Source organism: Drosophila eugracilis, unplaced genomic scaffold (genome assembly GCF_018153835.1).
Source record: "Drosophila eugracilis isolate 14026-0451.02 unplaced genomic scaffold, ASM1815383v1 contig_513, whole genome shotgun sequence".
Classification (NCBI taxonomy): Eukaryota; Metazoa; Arthropoda; class Insecta; order Diptera; family Drosophilidae; genus Drosophila; species Drosophila eugracilis.
This window is the reverse complement of record NW_024573387.1, coordinates 727,311-748,946: the sequence shown is the minus strand read 5'-3', so window position 1 is coordinate 748,946 and position 21,636 is coordinate 727,311. Positions and strand designations below refer to the sequence as shown.

The 21,636-nt window shown below is 39.7% G+C and overlaps 2 protein-coding genes across 5 annotated transcripts in view; one reads left to right on the top strand and one right to left on the bottom strand.

Moving 5' to 3' along the window:
• The window catches only part of LOC108114815 (protein sickie), a 179,024-nt gene that overhangs the window by 69,521 nt on the left and 87,867 nt on the right, over window positions 1–21,636 (bottom strand). For all 4 annotated transcript variants that reach the window (XM_017225936.2, XM_017225933.2, XM_017225935.2 and 1 more), the window contains one exon: window positions 10,514–10,872. In XM_017225936.2, the coding sequence (XP_017081425.2) occupies window positions 10,514–10,872 (359 nt within the window). The remainder of the gene's footprint in view (window positions 1–10,513; window positions 10,873–21,636) is intronic.
• LOC108114817 (xenotropic and polytropic retrovirus receptor 1 homolog) lies at window positions 3,995–6,230 on the top strand. Its single transcript, XM_017225941.2, is given in 7 exon segments — window positions 3,995–4,066; window positions 4,124–4,479; window positions 4,547–4,881; window positions 4,939–5,646; window positions 5,697–5,785; window positions 5,787–5,864; window positions 5,916–6,230. Coding segments are annotated over 7 exon segments (1,950 nt in total). The 5' UTR covers window positions 3,995–3,997.

Sequence of the window (21,636 nt, the reverse complement as noted above, 5' to 3'; positions counted from 1 at the left end):
TGGGGATCTGTTCCTGCCTCACAACATTATGAACAGCCACCCTCACAATATTTGGGCTTCTAATGTCACCACAAAATGAATAGTCAACAAACCAATATTTAGGGCTCATTATTATTCTTTATATTTGCTGTTAACATTTTAAATGATTTTTTAAGGTTTAAAAAAGTGAATAGAAACCAGCATAAAAAGAAGCTAGAATATAATCTGATATGGCTAATATTTTTGGTCAAATTTTCCAAATTAAAAAATTTTAGAAAATAAATTTATATGCCCAACGAAAATTCTCTTATAGCATTTTTAATTATATTTCTTATTTCTTTTTTATATTCTTAGTTTATTTATTTATTTATATATTTTTTTATTTAAATTTGGTTTTAAAATTTTGGTCAAGCAACAGGAAAAATGCAGCAGGAAAATGCTTAAGAGAGAATGTTCGAGAGAGAAAAGAGCGGCCCACAAGAGAACCAAAGAGCAGGCCACATCGAACTTTAAACAGCAACATGTTTGAAGTACTTTTGGTTGGATTGCTACAGTCTGAGAAATTTTGAATGTTCTTTTCAAGAAAATATAAAATATTTTGGTACCTACCTATATGGGTTTATATTTTTAAGAGTTTCAGAAAAATAAAGACGAAAAATGTTAGACTTTTTTTAGCTTACAGCTTCATACATTTTATAACTTTTCTCATAATCTTAAACTTCATTTTGTCTCAGTGCATTGAGTCACTAGAGATTTGTATGTGTTGTTTGCTTGTTGGTTTGCTGCATTTGGCTGGTCTAAAAATACTTGGCACTTGCACTTCTGAGGAGGAGATGGTGGACGACGAGGGAACCCCACTGAAGTTCAATGCACATGCCCCAGCTGGCTGGGGGTCATCCGAATGCTGAATGGCGAACGGGGAACGAGACCAATTAAGCCAGCTCCAAGTTATTGTTGGCCAGCAAACAAATCGCCGCAATTTAACAAAGTAAGCAATTATGGCAAATAGTTTCGTGTCACATAAACTGTCGCAGAAATAGAGCCAGAGTAGTGGCCTGGCAGAAAGTAAAATTGTTTAATCATTGAGCTTAATTTCAATCGTGGAAACTCGTTTGACGATAAGCCGATCAGGCACACACTTGAGTTGTTGGGATCTAGTTTACGGTGCCGGTTGTTGTGTGTTTTTAATGATACTCTAGTAAAATATAAAAAATAAAACATAATTGCTTACACTTTTACATGTTTTTCGGCAATAAAGAAAGAAAGTTATACATTTAACAGTCAATTTAATTATAGTTTTAAGGAATTCATAGGTTACTACATGAAAAAGTAGATAAAGTTTATGAAAGGAAATATTTCAACCATCTTGGTGAATCCTTTAAATAATAAAAAAGAACTATAAAAGAGCATCCAACCATCGGTTTTTAGCCGCTAACTAACATTGACACTTTTTTTCTTCGTTTATTATTATTTTTTGATCGGCCTGAAGTTTATGGCCAATGCATGCTGGACAGCGTGTCGAAATATGATTGCAATTACTTGGCATGTGCGATGTAGCCCCGAAATCGCAATGATTGAACGGCGAAACGGGTTTCGGATTGAAAGTGTTCGCCGCAGTTTGCAACTATAATTGAAGTTGGGTTTTAGTGTGTCTACGGCCAGAAGTGGGCGGCAAAGAAAGTGGCCGAAAGCGATTAAGTTGTTGCAGACAGCTGGGAGAAAAAAGGTGCAAAGTCTTTGGCTGACTAGATTGCAGCCAAAGCTGATTTTCAAATTGAATTTATTGGAGAGATATTGTCTTGGAATGCCATTGGAGTTCCTGTAGCTGTCATGACTAAAAAGGAGGTAAAAATAATGAAGTAGGTTGGCCTGCAGGTAGTGTTAATTTTGATATATAAAGAAAATACATTCTTATTAAAAGGAAATTTAACAAGTTCCTAATCCGAGAACAGCTTCCACCTTCACTAGAGTTTCTTAAACTATTCCAGAACTTTCTTCTCTCAACTTGTTACATCCACAATCAGTTTAAAAAAACAACATTCCTACCCTCTGCCTCTCCACCAAACAAATAACTAAAACTAGACCCAATAAATCTTTGTTTGGACAAATCCAGAAAGCATGAAAGCCTTTCGCCCGAGTTGCCACACTCACAACATACGGCCATAACCAGATGTAGCTCCAGACTGACTGCCCCACAAGGCAGCCCGGCACCACCCCCTCTAATGCCATTAAGCCCCTGCTCCACCGAAAAAAAACACTAAGCATGCATTTTATTGCCTTTTTGTCGTGGTCCGGGAGAACTTTCGGGGCGGAGAGTAGAGCTCAGCCGGGGCACTTTATCATTTCAATGGCAAACGGCGGACAGTGCAATGTTTACTTTTCATTTTATATAGTCTGTCCCCGGATTCCACCGCCACCCCCTAACATTGTTCACTTGCCCGTCTATCCAATTGTTGGGCTTTCCGTCTATGCAAATATTTTTATTTGCCTTCTGGTTATGGCTGTCCAGCTAGGACAAGCCACAAAAAAATCCGAAGGAAATTTTTTAGATGCCCGCTGACTAAGGCGAGAAATATGTGATCAAACTGGATCTATAATATCTTAAGACCTGGAATTAACAAAATATATAATTACGATTTATGAAGCATTTAAACAAATCTTCACTCTGAAATAGACCCTTCGATTTGAACTTATTTTTAGGAGTTTTCCCTTTACTCAGCAAAAACTAATTAAGAATTAGCTTAGGATCTCTAAAATGAATATAATCTATATAAGCTTTAGATCTCCTTAACTTGAGGGCATCAAAAATGAAACCCACCACTGCTGACAGCAACTCATTCTCCCCTTTTCTCTGAAAAACCAACTAATATTTTGCACATGCTGCCAATTTTCCATGGCTTAGTTTTCCCTCCATCAGCATCCGGGTTAATTCGCAAGCCTTAGTCATCAGCTTAATCAAGTTCCTCAAATAGTTAATGTTCCCGAGGGAGTTAATTACCCGAGTATTTAGCATATAATTGTGGAGTTCACCTGTTTTCATCATGGTCTGTCCGTATCTTGTTTTTCCACCCAATCCTCCCCTCTCCGCTCAGGAAATGCTCCCTGGGGGGCAGGACAAACTTCATGCTCCGCCCATTGGCAATTCAATTTTCCTTTACGAGCAAACAACGACAACAACAGCAAACAGAGGTGGGGAAAACTGTTGGAAAAAGTAATCATCGTTGCAATTGTTTCACATTTTTCACATTGCGGCTCTGAGGGCTAAGGGGAAGATGAATGCCGGCTTTGATGATGTCGATTGAGGTGAGATGGAGGTCCTTTTTGGCCACCCACTACTCATCATGTTGGGCTGGAGGAGAATGCCTGTAGTCGACATTTTCCCAGCTTCCCAATTTTCTTTTCTTATGACTAATGGCCAGCAACTGAAATCGAATTGTGGGACTCGACTGAGAAATCAGCAAACTTAAAGAGTTGCCAAACGCAAGGCCAACCCTTAGCCACCCTAATTTTCCAGGGATTTCTCTTCATTTTTAATAATACACCCAAACGCAGTTACAGGAGAAAAACTCAAAAAAACGAGGGATATATACTCAAGCCTGCTTGAACATGAAAAGCCAGACAACTTGAAGGAGGATGAGCTGTGGTTCTGCGGACATCGTCCGCCAAAAACAAAAGCGAAATTGTCAACTTCCAAAGGCAAGGAAAGGGAAACGCATGTCAAAATTTGCGTGGGCTGTCCGCGGACAAAGGCAAATTCTCTCCGCATGCGGGAAAGTTGTCATCATGGTCTTGGAAGGGATGAAAAACCTACAATTAGAGATTTGAAGGGCGGTTTCCTTCTAAGCCAAATTATGGTTAAGCTAAGGATAAGTTAAAGCCAACTAAAAGTGATCAAAAGAAAGTAAGTACAAAAATGTCAGAAAACGTAGCTTATATGTATTTACAGATCCTATAAGAACAAGTTTTAATTGTCAAATCTTTTAATTTCAAAAAATATCGAAGCTCAAAACCTATCAAAATGAAGTTCGGCAAGACTCTTGATTCCCTAATGGTGCCCCAATGGCGGCATCAGTACATGAACTACAATGTAACTCTAACTGCAGGTCTTCTTAAAACTTTCTAATTTTTTCATTTTAACTTTAAGGAGCTGAAGACCATGATACAGGAAGCGGTGGCTAAGGCCCCGGGTGGTTCTCAGGTCAGCAACGCTGAGGTAGTAGCTTACTACAGGGACTTCGAGAAGCTCTTCTTCGCCACCTGCGAGGATGAGTTGACCAAAGTGAACGAATTTTTCGCCTACAAGCAGGCAGAGGGGCATCGAAAATTGGCAGGTCTTAACTACCAGCTAGTAACCAGGGATCGTCGAAATAACCAACAGGATCCTCCAGAATCGGCAACTTCCGGGGCATCATCCTCGTCTTGGACTCGTCAGTCGGACGACCAGCGAAAGATGCCGTCTGTCAAGAAACTTCAATTGGCCATGAGCGAGTTCTATTTGAGGTAATGGTTCTTGCATTTTCTGACATATTTGGGTTTAGAAAGTATCTGAAATTATAACCTATTTTAGCCTAATAATGCTGCAGAATTACCAAACTCTAAACATGACAGCTTTCCGGAAAATCTGCAAAAAGTACGACAAAAACCTAAAGTCTGAGGCTGGTCTTATTTGGTATGAACGTTACATTCTGACGGCCTCCTTTGTCAATTCCACGCGGTTAGATCGGATGATAGCTACTACTGAGGATCTGTATACCCGATACCTGGCCAATGGAGATCGGTCTAAGGCTATGTCCAAGCTTCGTGTGCCACCATTGGGTCAAGCAACCTCTCCGGTTCATGTGTTCTGCGCTGGCCTCTTTCTGGGCCTCTTTTTGGTAGGAGCTGTGATTTGTTTGATATCTTGTAAGTGGATTATATGATATATAAAGTAATCACTTCACTTTTCTTATATACCCTTAGATTTCGCCCTAGACTTAAACTCAGAGAATCGGTTAGTGTTCATAAGCCTCTTCAGAGGACCCATTTCTGGTGTGTTCTTTGGCTTTTGCCTGGCAATCAATATAAAAATCTATGAAAAGAAGGGCATAGATCATGTCCTGATCTTCGAGGTGGAGCGTAGGAATGCGGTGGGTGCCATGAGAGCCTTGGAAATATCCAGTTTCTTTGGATACCTGTGCACTCTAAGCGTTTTACTGTACTTGCTGCACGAAGAGTTCTTCATGGATAAGCCTTACTATATACCACTGATCCAAGTGGCAATCGTGGTGGTGCTGTTCCTCAATCCCATACACATTGGCTACTACTCAGGCAGGATGTGGCTCATAACCATTGTGGGTCGCATCCTCTTGGCTCCTCTGTTCTTTGTGAGTTTCGTGGACTTTTGGGTGGCGGAACAGTGGACCTCGCTGGTGGTTAGCATTGCGGATCACTATTACCTTATGAGGTTCTATTTTCGCTATTTCCTGGACCGAAAAGATGCCTTTGAGTTTGAACCCGACTATGTGGGAGCTTTCATTCAATGTTTGCCTGCATGGTTTCGATTTTGTCAGAGTCTTCGACGATTTAGGGACAGTGGTTCCAAGTCCACGGATTATCTAATCAATGCCCTGAAATACTTTCTTTATATAATGGAGATCATTATTACCACAATACAAATGCAGAAGAATGGTAAAGTTTACTTTTGTACCTACTAATAATTAAAACAATTCCATTTTCAGCCAATTATAATTCCATTTTTGAGAATCCCTGGACTTGGACTTACATAACAATTTGCCTGGTCTCATCAATATACTCCCTGTTTTGGGACTTTGCTGATGGACTTTGGCTTGTTTAGAGTGTGGAAGGGCGAGAACATCTTCCTACGCGACAATCTAGTCTTTCCCAAGGTAATGTCTTAAACCTTATGAAAACTTCATTCAAAATCTTGAGTTTCCCAGTGGTTCTATTACTTTGTGATTGTGGAAAACACTCTGCTGCGATTTGTTTGGATCTTGGAGTTTTCCTTGGTCTATCAGAAAGTCGTAGCTCCCTATAATGGCCAGTCGATTAAATGTTTCTGTGAGATTTTCCGACGATTCATTTGGAACTGTTTGCGTTTGGAAAACGAACATTTGTATAATTGCGGACAGTTTAGGGCCACTCGGGACATATTTATTACCAGAATTGATCCGCAAGAGGAACGTTTCCTAGAGGATATGATGGATGGCTCTGAGAATCTTGGAAAGGACAAACTAGATAAGAAGTATTTCTAAACTGCTAGGTTTCAAGGTTTCTTCTGAGTTCTTGTTAATAAAATATATAAAGAAGTTCCTAGTTGGATCTAGATCCAGAATATTCCAGGTCGCCACTTCCCCATCTTTCCATGGCTCAATTGGCCATTGGCCACATCTCCCTTTCTAACTCCTCACTCTCACTAACTTCCTGCTTCACTTTCCAACAATCGACAGTCAATGAAGCGTTCAGGCCAGACCCAAGCACAGACTGGCAGGACTTGCTAAACTCGTTCAACTCTCAACACACAAATTGAATAAAATTAATCTCACATTTACGAAATTAAAACCGCAAATGGAATTATAAATTCAGAACAGAGGAGCAGACCATGTGGAAAAAACCAAGCCCGCAGGACAACAAAAGTTAAGCCAGACACGAGGCTGAGGACAACAAGGACATCCCAGCGACCAAGGGACTTGACAATTTGCCAGTAAAGAGTGGTCGGTCGGTCACAGCCATCAGGCAGGCGGGACGAGTGCATTTTCGTGCCGGACCAGGAGAAGGGACATCTCTCCATCCTGGGGGATTGCTTCTTGTTCATGGTCACGCATAAATGCATGCGAATTAGAGAGGACCACAGGAACACACGCACGTGGGCAGATTTATCCGATTCAGAGGGTGGTTATTCAGGGAGCCAACCATGGGAATTTCCTCCCCATTAAAGGACCCCACCATCACCATCTTCTTCTGGGGGTTACTTTCAGGCCAATTCCAGAAGGAAAGCTCGGTTACAACTGCTATAAATACAACATATTGTTGGCATGTCTGCCAAAGCAATTTGCAGTTATAAATGGTGGGAGGCTGTGCGCCCTGGCTTAGTACCGTCATCAGCTGTTCCTGAAATCTTGAGTAAATTTAAAGGGATTCTAGATTCTGGATATAAATTCAAGTGCTTTTCTGGCAATGTCCCTTCTTCTGTTTTAATTATGTGTGCGTCAGTGCAACATGTTGCTCCTGCCAGCAGGTTGTCCCCAACAAATCACAGTCGGGGTTTTGGAAAAAATATAAAACTTGTGAAGTGCCTGGAAATTGGAACTCCCAAAAGCAAAATGCCCAAACCTCTGCTCAAAAAAAACAGAATTTAGTAGCAGCTGCCGTTGTTAAAATGCTTTTGAATTTTGCATTGGAAAAATTCCTGGCAACGAATGTCGCTAATGGTACACAGTGAAAAAAAGGTAGCAAGAAGATTTACAGTATTTAAAAGGTTTTACTAAAAGGTTTGCTAATTTTCAAGATATTTTTTATATTTAAATAACTTTTCTTATACTGAAGATAGCTTTTCCATAAATGTCTCTCCAAATTCATGAAATTTTAAAGTTGCCTGAAAACTTCTTGACTTTTTCCAACTTTTCCTTTGAGTGCAAACATTTTTGGGGTTGCTGTTTTGTCACCGTTATGGATAGCTGGATAGCTGGCGGGGAACCCCCCTTGAGCGTTTGGGTCTAGGTCGCCAGACCGCAGACATTATAAACAATGCTACGGAGTGAAAGTTTTATGGCGCAACTTTAAATGAAGCGCTCGCTGCACCCTCCTGATTGCGTCGCCTGCCGCCTGTCGCCTACCACAAACTAGGCGCAAGGACGACCATAAAAATCCTTTGTAATTTATTTGTCTGCTCGACCGAAAAAGCAAAGGCAAAACATTTCCGTAACGCATTTAAATTTCATAGTCAGTGAAAGTCATCAACACATTCAGGCGGGGTCCTCCTGAGTTAAACGACCGATGCGAAGGATGGGTGGGATGGCGGTGTGGTAAAGAATGGGGCGCCACACAAAAGCTTCCGCTTCCTGTCTGCAACTCCAAGGATTTCCCCGAGGGTTGCAAGCCCGCTCTCCCCGAAGGAAAACCCAGCAAGCCGAAGTCGAAACCGAAGACCTCCCAACAGACATTGGGCAAATAAAGTTTTCTAATTTTGCCATCTTCTTGCTTTGAATTTTTCAGTGAGAGCACTTTGCGGAGTTTTTCCCCTCTGGCTCAGATTTTCCTCTCTTTAAACTTGTAGCACGCCAATTTCTGTTTGGCTTTCTGGAGTTTTTCCTGCCATTTTCCTGATGACATCTGTTCGGGGGTGTCGAGGTGTGAGGCGGAACCCCAAAAGAAAGAAATGCCCAACTCTGCATGTAATTTCCGGCAAACAAACCAATAAATCATATTAAACTTGCTAGGAATTCTAGGAAAACGCCGAAAGGAAATGCGTATTTCGGATGTCTTATGACGGTCTAAGCCAAATTCAAAGGAAATCTCTGACATTGGATATGCAATATTTTAAGTTGTTTGAGGGGGGAAAGCCTTTCGGTTTAGATGGGGAGTTTTAGATTAAAGAAAATTGAGTTACCACTGCGGTGGAGTTTCGATTTTGGAAGAAAGTAGCAGAGCAGAGCAGAGTAGCATTTAAAGTCCAGTAAAATGATTTGAAATTACTAGAATTCAAGCAATTTTACACTCTGCTTAACAACTTTACATCTACTGGTCTCCTTGTGCGAACAATAAACAATGAATAATAAGTTAAAAACTTAATTTACAAATTTAATTTTGTTCTACATTATACTACGAATGGTTGGTGCACGTGCTAAAGCAAGCGCTTAAAGGCTGAATGCTACAATACGAGAAAGGGCACTCAATATAATTTAGGTGTAGATAAAATATACTTATAAAACAGGTAAAATGTATAAAATAAGTAAAATATAAGATGTTAGCATAGTAGAGTTAAAAAGCGCCACCTATAGTAGACGAAAGGCAGCATACACAAAAACTGCCAACGATAGAAAGCTGAATGCTATAAGTGACAGCTGCTTGTAAGGGCCGTAATAAGTAAGTTGTAAAATATAAGTAAAATAAAAAAAGGTATTACAGCTCTAAGACTCAACGATCTGGCAGCACTGTTTTCAAAGCGTCTAAATTACGGAAATGGAAAATTTCACTATTTATGAGTTTTTTCAAGAAAAACAATTAAAATTTTGATTTGCTTGTAATTGTTTTTTTTTTTTTGGTATTTTTTATACAAGCTATATGATTTTATGGAAATTTTATAGTACACATTCTTAATGCTATAAAAATGGCAAAAGACAATCTCAATTTTAAAAAGACCAAAGTTTTTCAAACGTAGTCGTTAATGATTCAAAATGGGATTTTTTAAGTATTTCCGATTGCTGATAAGCGTAAATAAATTAAATTATCTCCGATGAGCTCTGCCTATAAAAGTCGCAAAAGTATGAAACAAATTCAGTTGATTTTTTGCTGTGGCTTGGAAATATTCAAACAAAATGAATTCGAAATTCTTCAAGATATTTGTACCATTACTGATTTTTGATATGCTGCTTCTGGCCAAAGGAAACGCAGTTTCATCCGCGTCAATGTCATGCTATGACGCTGTTTCTGCCATGTGGATGGAACGTTTAGCAACTTGCCGAGCAACTATTACTACCTTGCAAAATCGTTTAGAAAAAGCTGAAAATGAACACTTATTATTGACATCAAATCCATCGGAGGTATTAAGATGCCCCGTGTTCCCCCACAGACGGAATGAAATTTACAAAATAAAGTTCAATGGATTGAGTTACTTTGAAGTTCCGTGCAGAACCGGCGGATGGATGCTTATTCAAAAACGTTTCGACGGCTCCGAGAACTTTGATCTCAGCTGGTCGGACTATAGGAATGGATTCGGCAATATAAATGGTGAATTTTTTATTGGCCTGGAAAAATTGCGCTTTTTGACACTGAACTATCCTAACGAGCTTCTTATCAATCTGAGATTTATTAATGGATCCTCTGCCTATGCTCATTATAATGGGTTTTCAATTCGAAGCGAAGACGAATCATATGCGCTTAGCGTTGGGGAATATTCTGGTACAGCCGGCGACTCCCTAGGACAATATGAGAACAATAAGTTTCAAATTTATGGAAACAATTATGATAAATATCATTCTACGACGTATAGACATGAAACAGGTGGCTGGTGGTCCAAATCCATTAACTCAGAGGTAAGCAAAATCAACTAACAACCACAACAACTTTATAGTTTTAACTTTTTGTCATTGCAGCAACCTCAATGGAAAGTACTTTAACAATGGCATTACTTGGCGTACCTCTCAAGACAACGATTACACAAGTTTTGTAATCCGTGTTGAAATTATGTTCAGGCGTAAGAGGAATGTTGATTTAAAATTTTGAAATATTTCAAAAAATACCCTTCAAGAAACTAAATAAACTGCAGATTATCAGATAAAACTATGTTTTTAGGAAAATTTTTAAAAAATGAACTTACCGGTTCACCATCTCATTGCCGTTTTCCAGTGATTGGGCCAATTGTTGTGGAGTTTGTTGCTGCTGCTGCTGCTGTTGCTGTTCTTGTTGATTCTTATCCTGATGCAGGCTAGATCCTGGAGTCCTCAGACCGCCGCCCACACCGAGCCCAAGAAGAGTCGACGAGGTGCCCACACCGCCACCGCAGCCAACGCCAATGGACTTGGTCTGTTTGGCCTGCTGTTTGAAGCGACTCAAGGCGAAGAAAAGGGCGAGAACGGCTTTCAGGCGACCGGCACAGATGTCATTGGTGGTGATGTTTTCCAAGCCGCCGACCGACTGACTTCGCAGCACATGCAGACACGAGTTGACGTTGTCGAACTAAACGCCGGCGAAGGGGGAAAAACAGAGAAAGAAAAACCGGAATGCAAATGAAATCAAAGCAAGGAAAATGCCAACACTTAAAGCTATTTAAGTACGACGATGATTCATTGTCGGACGGATGAATGGATCACACTGAGCTGCCTAATATAAATGTAAATCCTCGAACTGTTTTTTATCGTTGGGCGCCTTCGGTGTCGTGATTTTGACATGACTCCCAAATGAGGCGCCCCTCCCCCACCCCATAAACACCGATATACAAATGCCTTTTTCATGGCTAATTCGCCGAGGCGTTTTTAACTGCTTCACGCAGACGACACCAGGTCAGAGAAAAACCCTTCGAATCAAACCAAAGCCAAACGAAACGAAACAAAAAATTGACATTAAGATAAAGTGTTCAGACATCAACTGCCCTGCCCCTCTTCAGCGCCCATTCCCATTTGTCAACACCGGGAGAACCTAAGATGACAACTAGCACGACTACGAGATACTCTGGCATCCGGGATTAAAGACCGAAAAGGCTGAGGAAATCTGAAGAACTTAAAAGCTTTTACAAAATGTGATAATGACAAGCATTCTTCTGGTTTTTGTGATAACAAATTGGTTTTGTTTTTGTATTTTAAAGGAAATTATTCATCCAACTGACTCATAGAGCTTACATTCCTTTAAAATGCAGTCAAAAAGATATTTAAGAACAAGACTTGCCACTTTGCTGAGATGCCCACTGGGGGGAAAAGTTTATTGTCAACTCGCTACCGAAAAGCTTAACGAATTTGTCTTTTGTACTATCGCCGAGCACTATATTTCATATTTTTTGCCCACTTTATCACAGTGGTTGCAACAATTTAAAAGACACAAAAAGTACACATGCACTATATAGTTAAATAGAACTGAAAGGCAAATGTCGAAAAATCAAACTTGACAACTGACATGACGGCAGACAAATGACAAACGTCTGCCGGCTGCCGGCTGTGTGCACTCAATTTGCTGGTCGAGAAGTCGAGGAGTCTAGGAGATACTGCTGCGATGAGAGCCGATGGATGCAGCAGCCAAGAGGGTCCAGGAGGTCCAAAGTTATCTATATCCAGATGACAGTGCTGGGGCTGGGCGGGCCAAACTTTAAAAGGCTGCCAAAACTTATATGGCAAAGTTTGTAATAACTTTCAGAGAGACAAAATGCCAGCAACTTTTCGCCCAATGACTTTGGCAAACAATTGAAAAACTCCAATCGCCGATAAGTTCAAGTTCAATGCCGCGCCATTATGCGTATCTAGCAGATACTTTCCACTTGCTACTTGCTCTCCTGTCAACATTAATATTTGGCCAAAGTATCCTTTAGCCGGCTCACTTTGCTCCTCAATTTCTTGCATTATAAATTGAGACAATAAATTTACATTAATTCTTGCCTTTCCCTCTTCCTTTACTTCTTGTTCAGGGGAAGTGGGGCAAGAGTAGAGCTCCTTCTAACGTTCTTATAATTTGTATCTGTTGCTTGTTATCGATTTGCTGTACCTTCTACTGATAGATAAGTTCTGTCAAATGCCACATTAACTTTTGTAGTTGCCGATGAAAGTTTCGCTGTCTTTCGAACAAACTTCAATTATTATTATGTTCCACTAATTGGTAAGAGTTTTAACTTTAGCTACAAAACTTACTAATGAGTTTAAGAAATTGAACAGAAAATTCTCGCTTAACTACTGTCCAATCAATGTGTCTTGTCTTAGATATTGAACTTGTTTGTTGGTAGTTTAACTTAACTTAACTTATCTGATTTTGAAATGGATTTAAATGGATCCAAGCTCTTCCTTAACTTAAAAGAAGTCAAATCCCTTTCGTAACGCATTTTCCGCACCTGAATTTCCCTGCGTTTAATCAACCTGTCTAACTACGATTGAGCCAACAGATCGGATCATTTGTTACGGGCATGTTAATGGGGAACTCCGCCATTAGCTCGCCTTGACAACATCATTTCTCTCCATGGAACCCCGTCTGTTTTTTTACACCCGTTGCGAAGGGGCAAGTACTATCGTTCGATCAATCACGCGCCGCGTTGACACCTGCAAGTGTCAAACAGAGCGGTGCACTTATTTACTATGCTCCGCAATGAACACCGCCCACAGAAGCCACAAAGCCACAGTAGCCCAGTGCACTCAGAGAAAAAGAAAGGAAATCGTTGTATGGATTAAGGTAAGAAAAGGTTTGGGTACTTTATGAATTTAGATATTGAATCCAATCCTAAATACTATCTTTTAATCATTCTAAAATTCCATCTTTTAGGAATAATTTGTTTCGAAACATTCACCACATTTCTCAGTGCCCATACGAGGAACTCAAATCAAGAACACGGCTGTGTGCGGCACAGTTAAGACCCATTGAATCGCGCAGTTGGCGCAGGCAAAGTGCATTGAAGCCCCCGACTTACGTAATATGCAACAAAAGTCAAATAAACCACAATAGATGGCAGCTATGAGAAGGGGGGATAGAGGGTCAGAAAGTGCAACGAGATGCGGCAGCTGTTGGCTCTCTAAAGCAGAAGGCAAACCGCAACTTGAATGCAACGAAAATCGCGAAACCGATACGATACTCCAGCCAAGTCTTGTCGAAGCCGCAGAGTAAGGAGCACCACTCAGGGAAAACCCCAGACAAAAACGGGTTGAGCAGCGAAATATTGGGAAATGTACAGCACGCTCGTGCCTCCTCTTCTGCTTGCAACCTCCTTGCAACCTCCTTGCTCCTTTTTGCCAAAAATAAATAACTGTCGAACAAAAATAAATGCAAATAATATTGTTCACATTGAAGTTGTCAATTGCAGTGGAGAGCGCGAGTCTTATCAATGACCCCTCCAACGAAGGGGTTAACAGTGGTTTAAAAGTGATTTAAAATGAGTTTGTAAGAGAGATTTTGAGAAGACTGTATCATAGTTTTGGGGAAAATAAACATCAATCAATCTAAACTTTCTCTAAAACAAGCACTACTTATGCTATTTAAGATATTTGACATAAAAACAAATCAATATTTACAGAACTTGAGAAAAGAATTCTTTAATTTTAAACTAAAATCTTGAAACCTATTTACTTTTCCGCCTCGCTGGAGCTCTGTAAGCACTGTAACGATATGATGGGACTTTTCAACTCGCCTTCTGTGCGATCGAAAATGAAGACAACAAACTGGCCAAGTGACGCTTATTGTCACAGGAAGCAGTGTCATTAAAGCCAAAATGGGTGGAAAAAGAAGGGGGAGGGAGTGGAGAGGAAAAGGCGGCTCGAAGGGCAGTAGGGAAAGGACGAAAAGGACGAAAAGTACGTGGCTCCTGAGGCAGAAACTGCAGCAGCCATTATTGACATTCTTCGATTTTTCTATCTTTGTGTTTGTGTGCCAAGCGCAGAGAATTTCTGAATTGCACTCGGACAGTGCATTGTTGGTCCTTGGCCATGGCCTGGGAGTCTGTATTTAACTCCCTTTTCATGCCAACAACCCCACCCGACCACCCTCGACCTACCAGCTTCACTCATTTAATGCGAATTTATCGCAGAATGCAATGCTCTTCTTTTCATTTATCCGAGGAGCTCGAGGCTCGAGGCTCCGCCAAAGGATTAAGAGTGGTCAACAAAGACGACGTAAATGAAAAGGCAAACGGAATTGAACGGTCCGGTCTGCGGGCAGGGAAAGTCCTTTGTTAATGGTGCTAAAGAGTTGGTTGGTGGGTTGGTTGGTTGGTTGGTTGGTTGGCCAACAGGACAGTGCAGGACAAGATGTCCAGCCACCGCCAAAGTCAACTTATGCCAACGCTCCCGTTTCGCATGACATTTAATTTAATATTTATTTGTGCATTTCATTTTATTTCATTTGATTTATACACACTTTAAGGCCCATTGCTATAAATCAGTGTAGGCGTCTGCTTCTCCTACCAAAAAAAGCTCGCGGCCAAGCCTCTTTTTTTAATTAACCGCCGGCCAAAGGAATTATAAAAAAAAAAGGATATATATGTGTGTTTTTGTCTGCGATTTCGTCCGACACAACAATATGGTTGTATCTGTGAATCTGTCAGGTGAGCTACCCGAAAATTGAATGGTTTAATCGGTATTTGTTTGGCGAATTAATCACTTAACTGTCGCTGAAAACTGGACCTTTTAGATGCATAAATATATTTTATTTATCTTAAATAAAGTTTATTTTCTAACAAACTAAAAAGTTATTCCTATACTCGACATTAATTTCCTTTAAAAACCCTAAAGTACCGCCATTAAACTTCTCCATTCCGTAATCCCTTTTGTAGACTCAGAACTCTTCTCAAACCAATTAGCAACTAATTAAAAGCTCAGCGTCACACACATTCCCTTCTGTTTGCCTGTCAAGATGGGATCTCAGCTGCAAAACAGACTTCTTGGCATTTGGAAATCAATAACCAAAATCCACACAAATTCTTCGAATCACTCAAAATGAGAAAATTCCAAGGCAATGATAAGCAGACGGGACAGACAGACAGACAGACAATTGCATTCAGACACTCCTCACTCGATTTGGGGAATTCGAGAAATTGGGAATGCGGAAGGGCAGCGGCAAATGGCAAAACAATTTCAATAATTTCGAGTGTCCTTCGTGGCCGACAGGAGTCACTCACAGTCGCACTAGGGTTCGAGAACGATTTCGGACAATTGTCGCCAAAGTCACGACGGGCGATAAGAAATTGCGAAATAAAATAAAAATCAAAAGGGAAATTGCTTGGGGAAGGGCGTGGAACTGGTAGCTAAGACTGGACTGTAAATTCAATTTACGAATGACTGAAAGTGCAACACGCGTGCTGCACAAACAATCTTTCCCCCTTCCTTTTTTTTTGCTTGCCTGAGATGGCCAAGAGGCTAAAGGCCAAAGCGAAATGCGATTTGATTGAAGTGAAGAAATGTAATTGAAATTGCCGGACATATGTGTGTTTGCAGGCAGAGTTGGGGCAGCAGGAGATGCAGCCAGTTTAATTTGGCAAGTGCAATCGAGTGAAAGTTAAAACGGCAATCGACGCTAAATTTGAAGGACTTGGGGCAAGTTTGGCTGGGAAGTTAAGTTCTTAAAGATCAAATGGCCTAAGCAACTTGTTAAGTGGTAGTTAATGGGAAAATATGACTTTAAGTTAAACAAAAAAGGTAAAAACTTGTTAGCTACATTTCAAAAACCTTCAAAATCTTTGTTTAACAGAAAGGTGCCCGAAACTTCTTTAGTTTCATTAATTAACACCTTGTAGAAAGTTCCTTAATTTTTTTATAAACATTTTAGAACTTCATTGTCTTAAAATTGAATACAATCTTAAACTTTCGCCATTTACAAGCCCCATTTAGCCTGTTACAAAGTGAGGAAGTGAAAACTGAGCCACCAACGCATATTTTCCTGCCAAAAGTAATAAGTGTTCCCTGGAAACTTAATTCCTGTTCATATCAATAAAGTTAATAAGAAACTTGTATGGTTTCCTAAAGACTCTGGAGACCGACCTCCCACCTAAATTGCGCAACCCAAGACTCCTCCTCGTTATCCCCTCCCTCCACTTCGATAAATTTCCCGGCAGCAGCCACATCGTTACTTTCCACTGTGTTGAAATATTTAGTAAGATTTCAGCGTATTCGCAGCAGCATTTGTAGCAACTTTTCAGCAACCAAAACGAAATCACTTTCAGGGCTTCCCCACTGCTGCTCCTCCATAAGGAAATCTCACTCCCACCCTCTCCATAGGAATCGTTCCTATAGCGACCTTTTGCCAAAGTGCGTGTGCTTCGGCGCATTAAATTGATTGCGATAAAAATTTTTCCGAGATGAGGCGCGGCCAATTTGAGTTTAAGTTTTTCCCTCCCTCCCCTCTTTCTCTCTGGGGTTTTCCTTCTTTTCTTTTCTCTGTGAAAGTGTAGCAGAAAAAAATGAAATTATTGATAAAGCCAGGGTAGGGGAGTTTAAACTGCGTCTTAATAAAACTGCAGCTGAGATGGCGATAGCTATCGGTGGCTCAGGAAATGCCAAGGAAGGAAGGAAGGAAGGAAGTTTCAGGGGAAAACCTAGGTGTGCACCCACACACACACACACACACCCACACACACACGGTCACAATTTAAATATGTATTATGATTATTTACTGCCAGCGTAAGTTAAATAAAAATACAGTGGAAAATAAAAATAAAATGCGCATAAAGAGGGTCTGAACTCGAGATGATGATAAGCCGGGGTTTTTTTCTTCATGGGGAAATAGGGGAAAGCATAAGCAGGCAAATTGCACTCGCAAGCCCCTCAATTTCCTCCGGTAGATTTCGAACGTCTGTTCCCCGGATCCAAAGGCCCCGCCAGCACCACCACCTAGTCGTCCGCCTTCCTCGCCAAGATTAGCCTTGGAGATATGCTAAGGTGCCGCTCTATTCTGCTCCATGTCTCGTTTCACTTCAGGCTGCTTTCAATAGGCGTCCGAAGAAAGTGCAGCGAAGGCTAAGAGCATTCGCAGCGAACGTGTTTTCCAGATTGCACTTGTGGAAATCGGGGGAAAATGTCATGGGAGTTTCCGCACAAAATAATAAATAAAATGTCTCTCTTTTTATTGCCACCATTTAACAAAACAATGAACTCATTAAGGGAACCAATTTTAAATTAATTTAAAACAATTTAAACGACAGTTTTATAGCCTCGCTATGAAATGGTTCTAATAGCTCTAAAACTGTATACAGTTTTAAGGAGTTAATGGTTTTAAATGAATTTAACAGAAGTTGTTATTAATTGTTAAGTTTCCTCATTCCTTTCAATAAATAACAAAAAAAATAAATGCAGGCACACCTTAACCTTAACCTAAAACTTTTTCCATTGGGAAATGATACCAATTAGGTAGAGATACCTACAATTTTCTCTCAGTGTTTTAAGCGTTTTGTACTGCATTTGCCATTGGCACACAATTGGGTGAATTCTGTTTTTTTTTTCTCTCTTCTTTCTGGGCTGTCGGGTCGCAACACCATCTTAGCCTTAGCTACGCCCTTAGTTATGCTGTGCAAGTACCGACCTCCCACTTTTGGCGCCCAATACAACCAACATTCAACATCCAACCAGGCCAACATCCAACACGGATGCCGCTCTAAGCTGTTTTCATTTTTATCCTTCGCGTTGCGATGCGAATGTTTAGATTGCGAGAAATTGCAAGTTGCGTCAAAATATTTACACCGGCTGACACGGAATGCAAGCTAATATTATGAGTAAAACGAACCCAATGGGGTTAAAAACTAAATTCCCCCACAAAACAGCGCATTTAAATTGGCTGCAACCGGAGATCAAAAGCACAAAATTTGTAAAATTAATTAGAAATATCAATATGCATATTCAGAGTTTGTTTCACGGCCGGCTGAGCCGAATGTCGATTGGAAAATATGGGAAAATATTTGCTATGGTCGCAGAGCATTTTCACAAACTCACTAATTGCCTGGCGTAATCAGTGAGCACAAAATATGCCCATAAATATGTATGAAACGGTGCACAAAAATCATATAATTAATAACCAGTCATTTGTTTTAGCTGCCTGACTCTCCCAAACCAAAAACCAAAATACAAAAAAGAGACTTCAATGCAAACATTTTAAGTTGGAATTTCATTTTGTTTTAGCAGCGGCAGCTGCAATTTGCATTGTTTGCATAATAGTCAAAGATTCGTTTGTTTTACAAACTTACAGATATATAAAATCAATACAAATACCGTGTTGCTGAAACGTCATCAAGCCCTCACTCACTCACCTGCAATGAAAAGAGAAATTCTTGGTCAGAATGGCAGTTGAATGCGGCCAAAGTGTTAAGCTTTAAAGCGAGAATGTTTTCGAAATGCCCAACAAATGACAATGGAAAATGGAATATGTTTTTTTTGCTTTTTGTATTTTTTATTTTAAGAGCGTGAGCTGTTTTCATATCGATGATAAATCGTGACAGCCATTGAAATTAAAACGAGGATACGCTGACAAATGAAATATGATTGCTCCATAAAAGACAATTTCATGGATTTACACTTCGAAATGATTGTTTAAAAATTAAAAGAAAAATGTAATGTTAAGAGGATATTTCAACCGTCACAAACATACGTTTTCAAGTTCTATTTTTTATGAGAAATCCCTTTTAATACATTTTCAGTTATTCAAAATTTCTTCTCTTGAAAAAAGAAATCGAGAAAAATACATGAATATATATTACCAAATATATTTTGCTTCATTTTTACTGCAATGCATTTTTCAATAGATTTTCTTTCCCTTTTTGCATACAATTTATTTCGATATTTTATCCTGTTTGGCTTCTCCTTTTTTGTACCCAAAAGAGAGACTCATAAGTTTACGTTCGATTTTGGCGTTTGTTGTAAAACGAAATTGATATTTTATGGCCCTGCTCATCTGGCTAAAAAGGGGGTAAAGGGCCAATGGCATGAAGCATACGATTTTCGAAAGTTTATGGCGCGTGTATCTCCTAGATACGTTCCCCTGTACTTTTTCTCTGTTATTTACATCAATACTTTGTGCAGAGATTTGCTAGTTTTTTCATAGTTATTTATGATGGCATGTATGTATGTGGCATGCGGCATGGGGCATTGTTTAAGCCACACACGAAAATCGCACAAAACTCAATCGACACATGGCCAAATGCAAAAAAGAATTCCCGTTTAGATGCGCCAGCTTTGATTTAAAGCCAGTTTGCAGTTTGTAAATGGATTAGCCTTTTGATGTTGACTTTTTTTGGGTTGTGATTTTTGTAATTAGTAAAAAGAACTTTTGTTTTATGATGGAAAAAGGTAAAGCAAATGAATTCTAGTGTTTTTATAAGGGAATCAAATTGTTTTCATTGGAAATGTTAAATTAAAGATGAGAAAAACTGCAATGTCAATAAGAGTCGGGTATTATTTCTAACATAATATTAAAATCTAACTAATGGACATCATAAATTTGTGACTTTAAAGAGAATTTCACAATTTACAATATGACTAATTTATATATTCTTTGCTAAATTACCTACTAGATGACTACCGGTTGGCCTTGATATAACTCCAAATCTTAACAAAGAATCTGGAAAGCTTCTCTGGAAGCCTTCAAGACAGAACACGTGCCATTTGTCAGGCCGTAGACTCATTTGATTAGCATGTGACAGGAGTGCGAGGTAGGTAGGCAATGTACTTCTACATGATAATCAGCTTCTTCTGACAACTTCAAATTGTATCTGTATTCTTTCTGCTAAGTAGAGAGATGTATTTATGAGGCCCATAAATAAAATGGCACAGCTAAGCCAAGAAATGCCTTTGGCCAATGAGAAATGTGAAAACGTGTTGGGCATACAATCTACCAAAAAATATTCAAATTTTTCTGTCGCTCACGTAGAAGCCACCAAAAACAAATGGACTGAGGCAGGTATACAAAATCCGGCTGGGATATTCAAACAAAAATTTGATATTTTCATTAAATGATATTTGGCTGCTGGGGTGCCATCATAGCACATCCGTTCCCAGCATTTTTGCTGTGCCAAAACTGCAGTCGAGCGTGAATCCGAGGTTCAGTCTCTGTGACTCCATCGGAATCGGAATATATATAAAGACCTATGCATATATATTTTGCGATTTCAACGCGGACGGACGCGGACATCTGAAATGCAAACAAACAAATGGACTGTGCAAGCAAATGAAATATTGAAACTAAACAAGCTGGAACAGGTGTCAACGTCATCGTTTGGAGGTTTCATTTGACGGGTCTCCTCTTTTGTATTATTTGCATTTTCATTTACGTTTCCCTTTTTTTGTTTACCCTGCCCTCTCTCTCCAGATTTTTGTGTTATTTTTTCCATTTTGCAGGTGTCCCGGCCAATTTGGGACACTGAGAAATCAATCAACATTCGAAACGCTCACTTATTTATCAATTGTTGTCGGCGGTTTGGCTCTTTTGTTTCGCCGGTTCTTTTGTGCCTTGAACTTGACACTTGGCCACTTGGCCATCTAACAGCCGTTAGAGACCCAAAATAGGTCCAAATAATACTTGAAACGTTTCTAATTTCATGCTAATGACAGGGCCAGCGCAAACGGAAGTCGTGATTTGGGAAAGCTCAAATTGTAGCTTATGGCCAGAGAAAATGAGAGCGAGATGGGGGAACATAGATAATTATGGTTAATTGGGTAAATAGGCTCGTCGAATCCGTCAACAAATGCAGCTACAAATCAGCTAGGCCTGGACAATTTGAGTTAATTAGGTGCGGGGTGGATGAAAGTTTAGTTGCTAATTTATAGGTAAAAGTATTTACACAAAATGGTAGACAAATTGTCGGTGGCTTGACTTTAGTCAATATTTTGTTAGATTATTTTGGGATTAAAGTTTTTATGGCTTAATTATCAACAAAAATATGAATATAAGTTATTATGCAAGCAGAAAATTATTGAATTCTATAATAATAAGTTCCATTTTGGGTTATATATTAGCTGTTAGCTCTGTCATTTTGGACTTTTATAACCCAAAACGAAACGAACAAAAATCAAAATCACGACAACATTGAAATGATCTATCTAGAGCAGCGTTTTTCATTAAGGTAATATCAGCAATTTTTGAAATCGGGTCAGCAATCAAAGGTTGCCATAACACCAAACAGCCGAACAGGCCGAACCCAAGACAATCGTTAGAACTCCAAGCCAAGGCGTTTATAATTTTGCATTTATGGGAGGCAAAAAGTGAGCGAGATTCAGATTCGAGGTGTGTCACACCCAATATTTTTTGTACTTTGTACTTTTTGTGAGCAGCAGCAGCAGC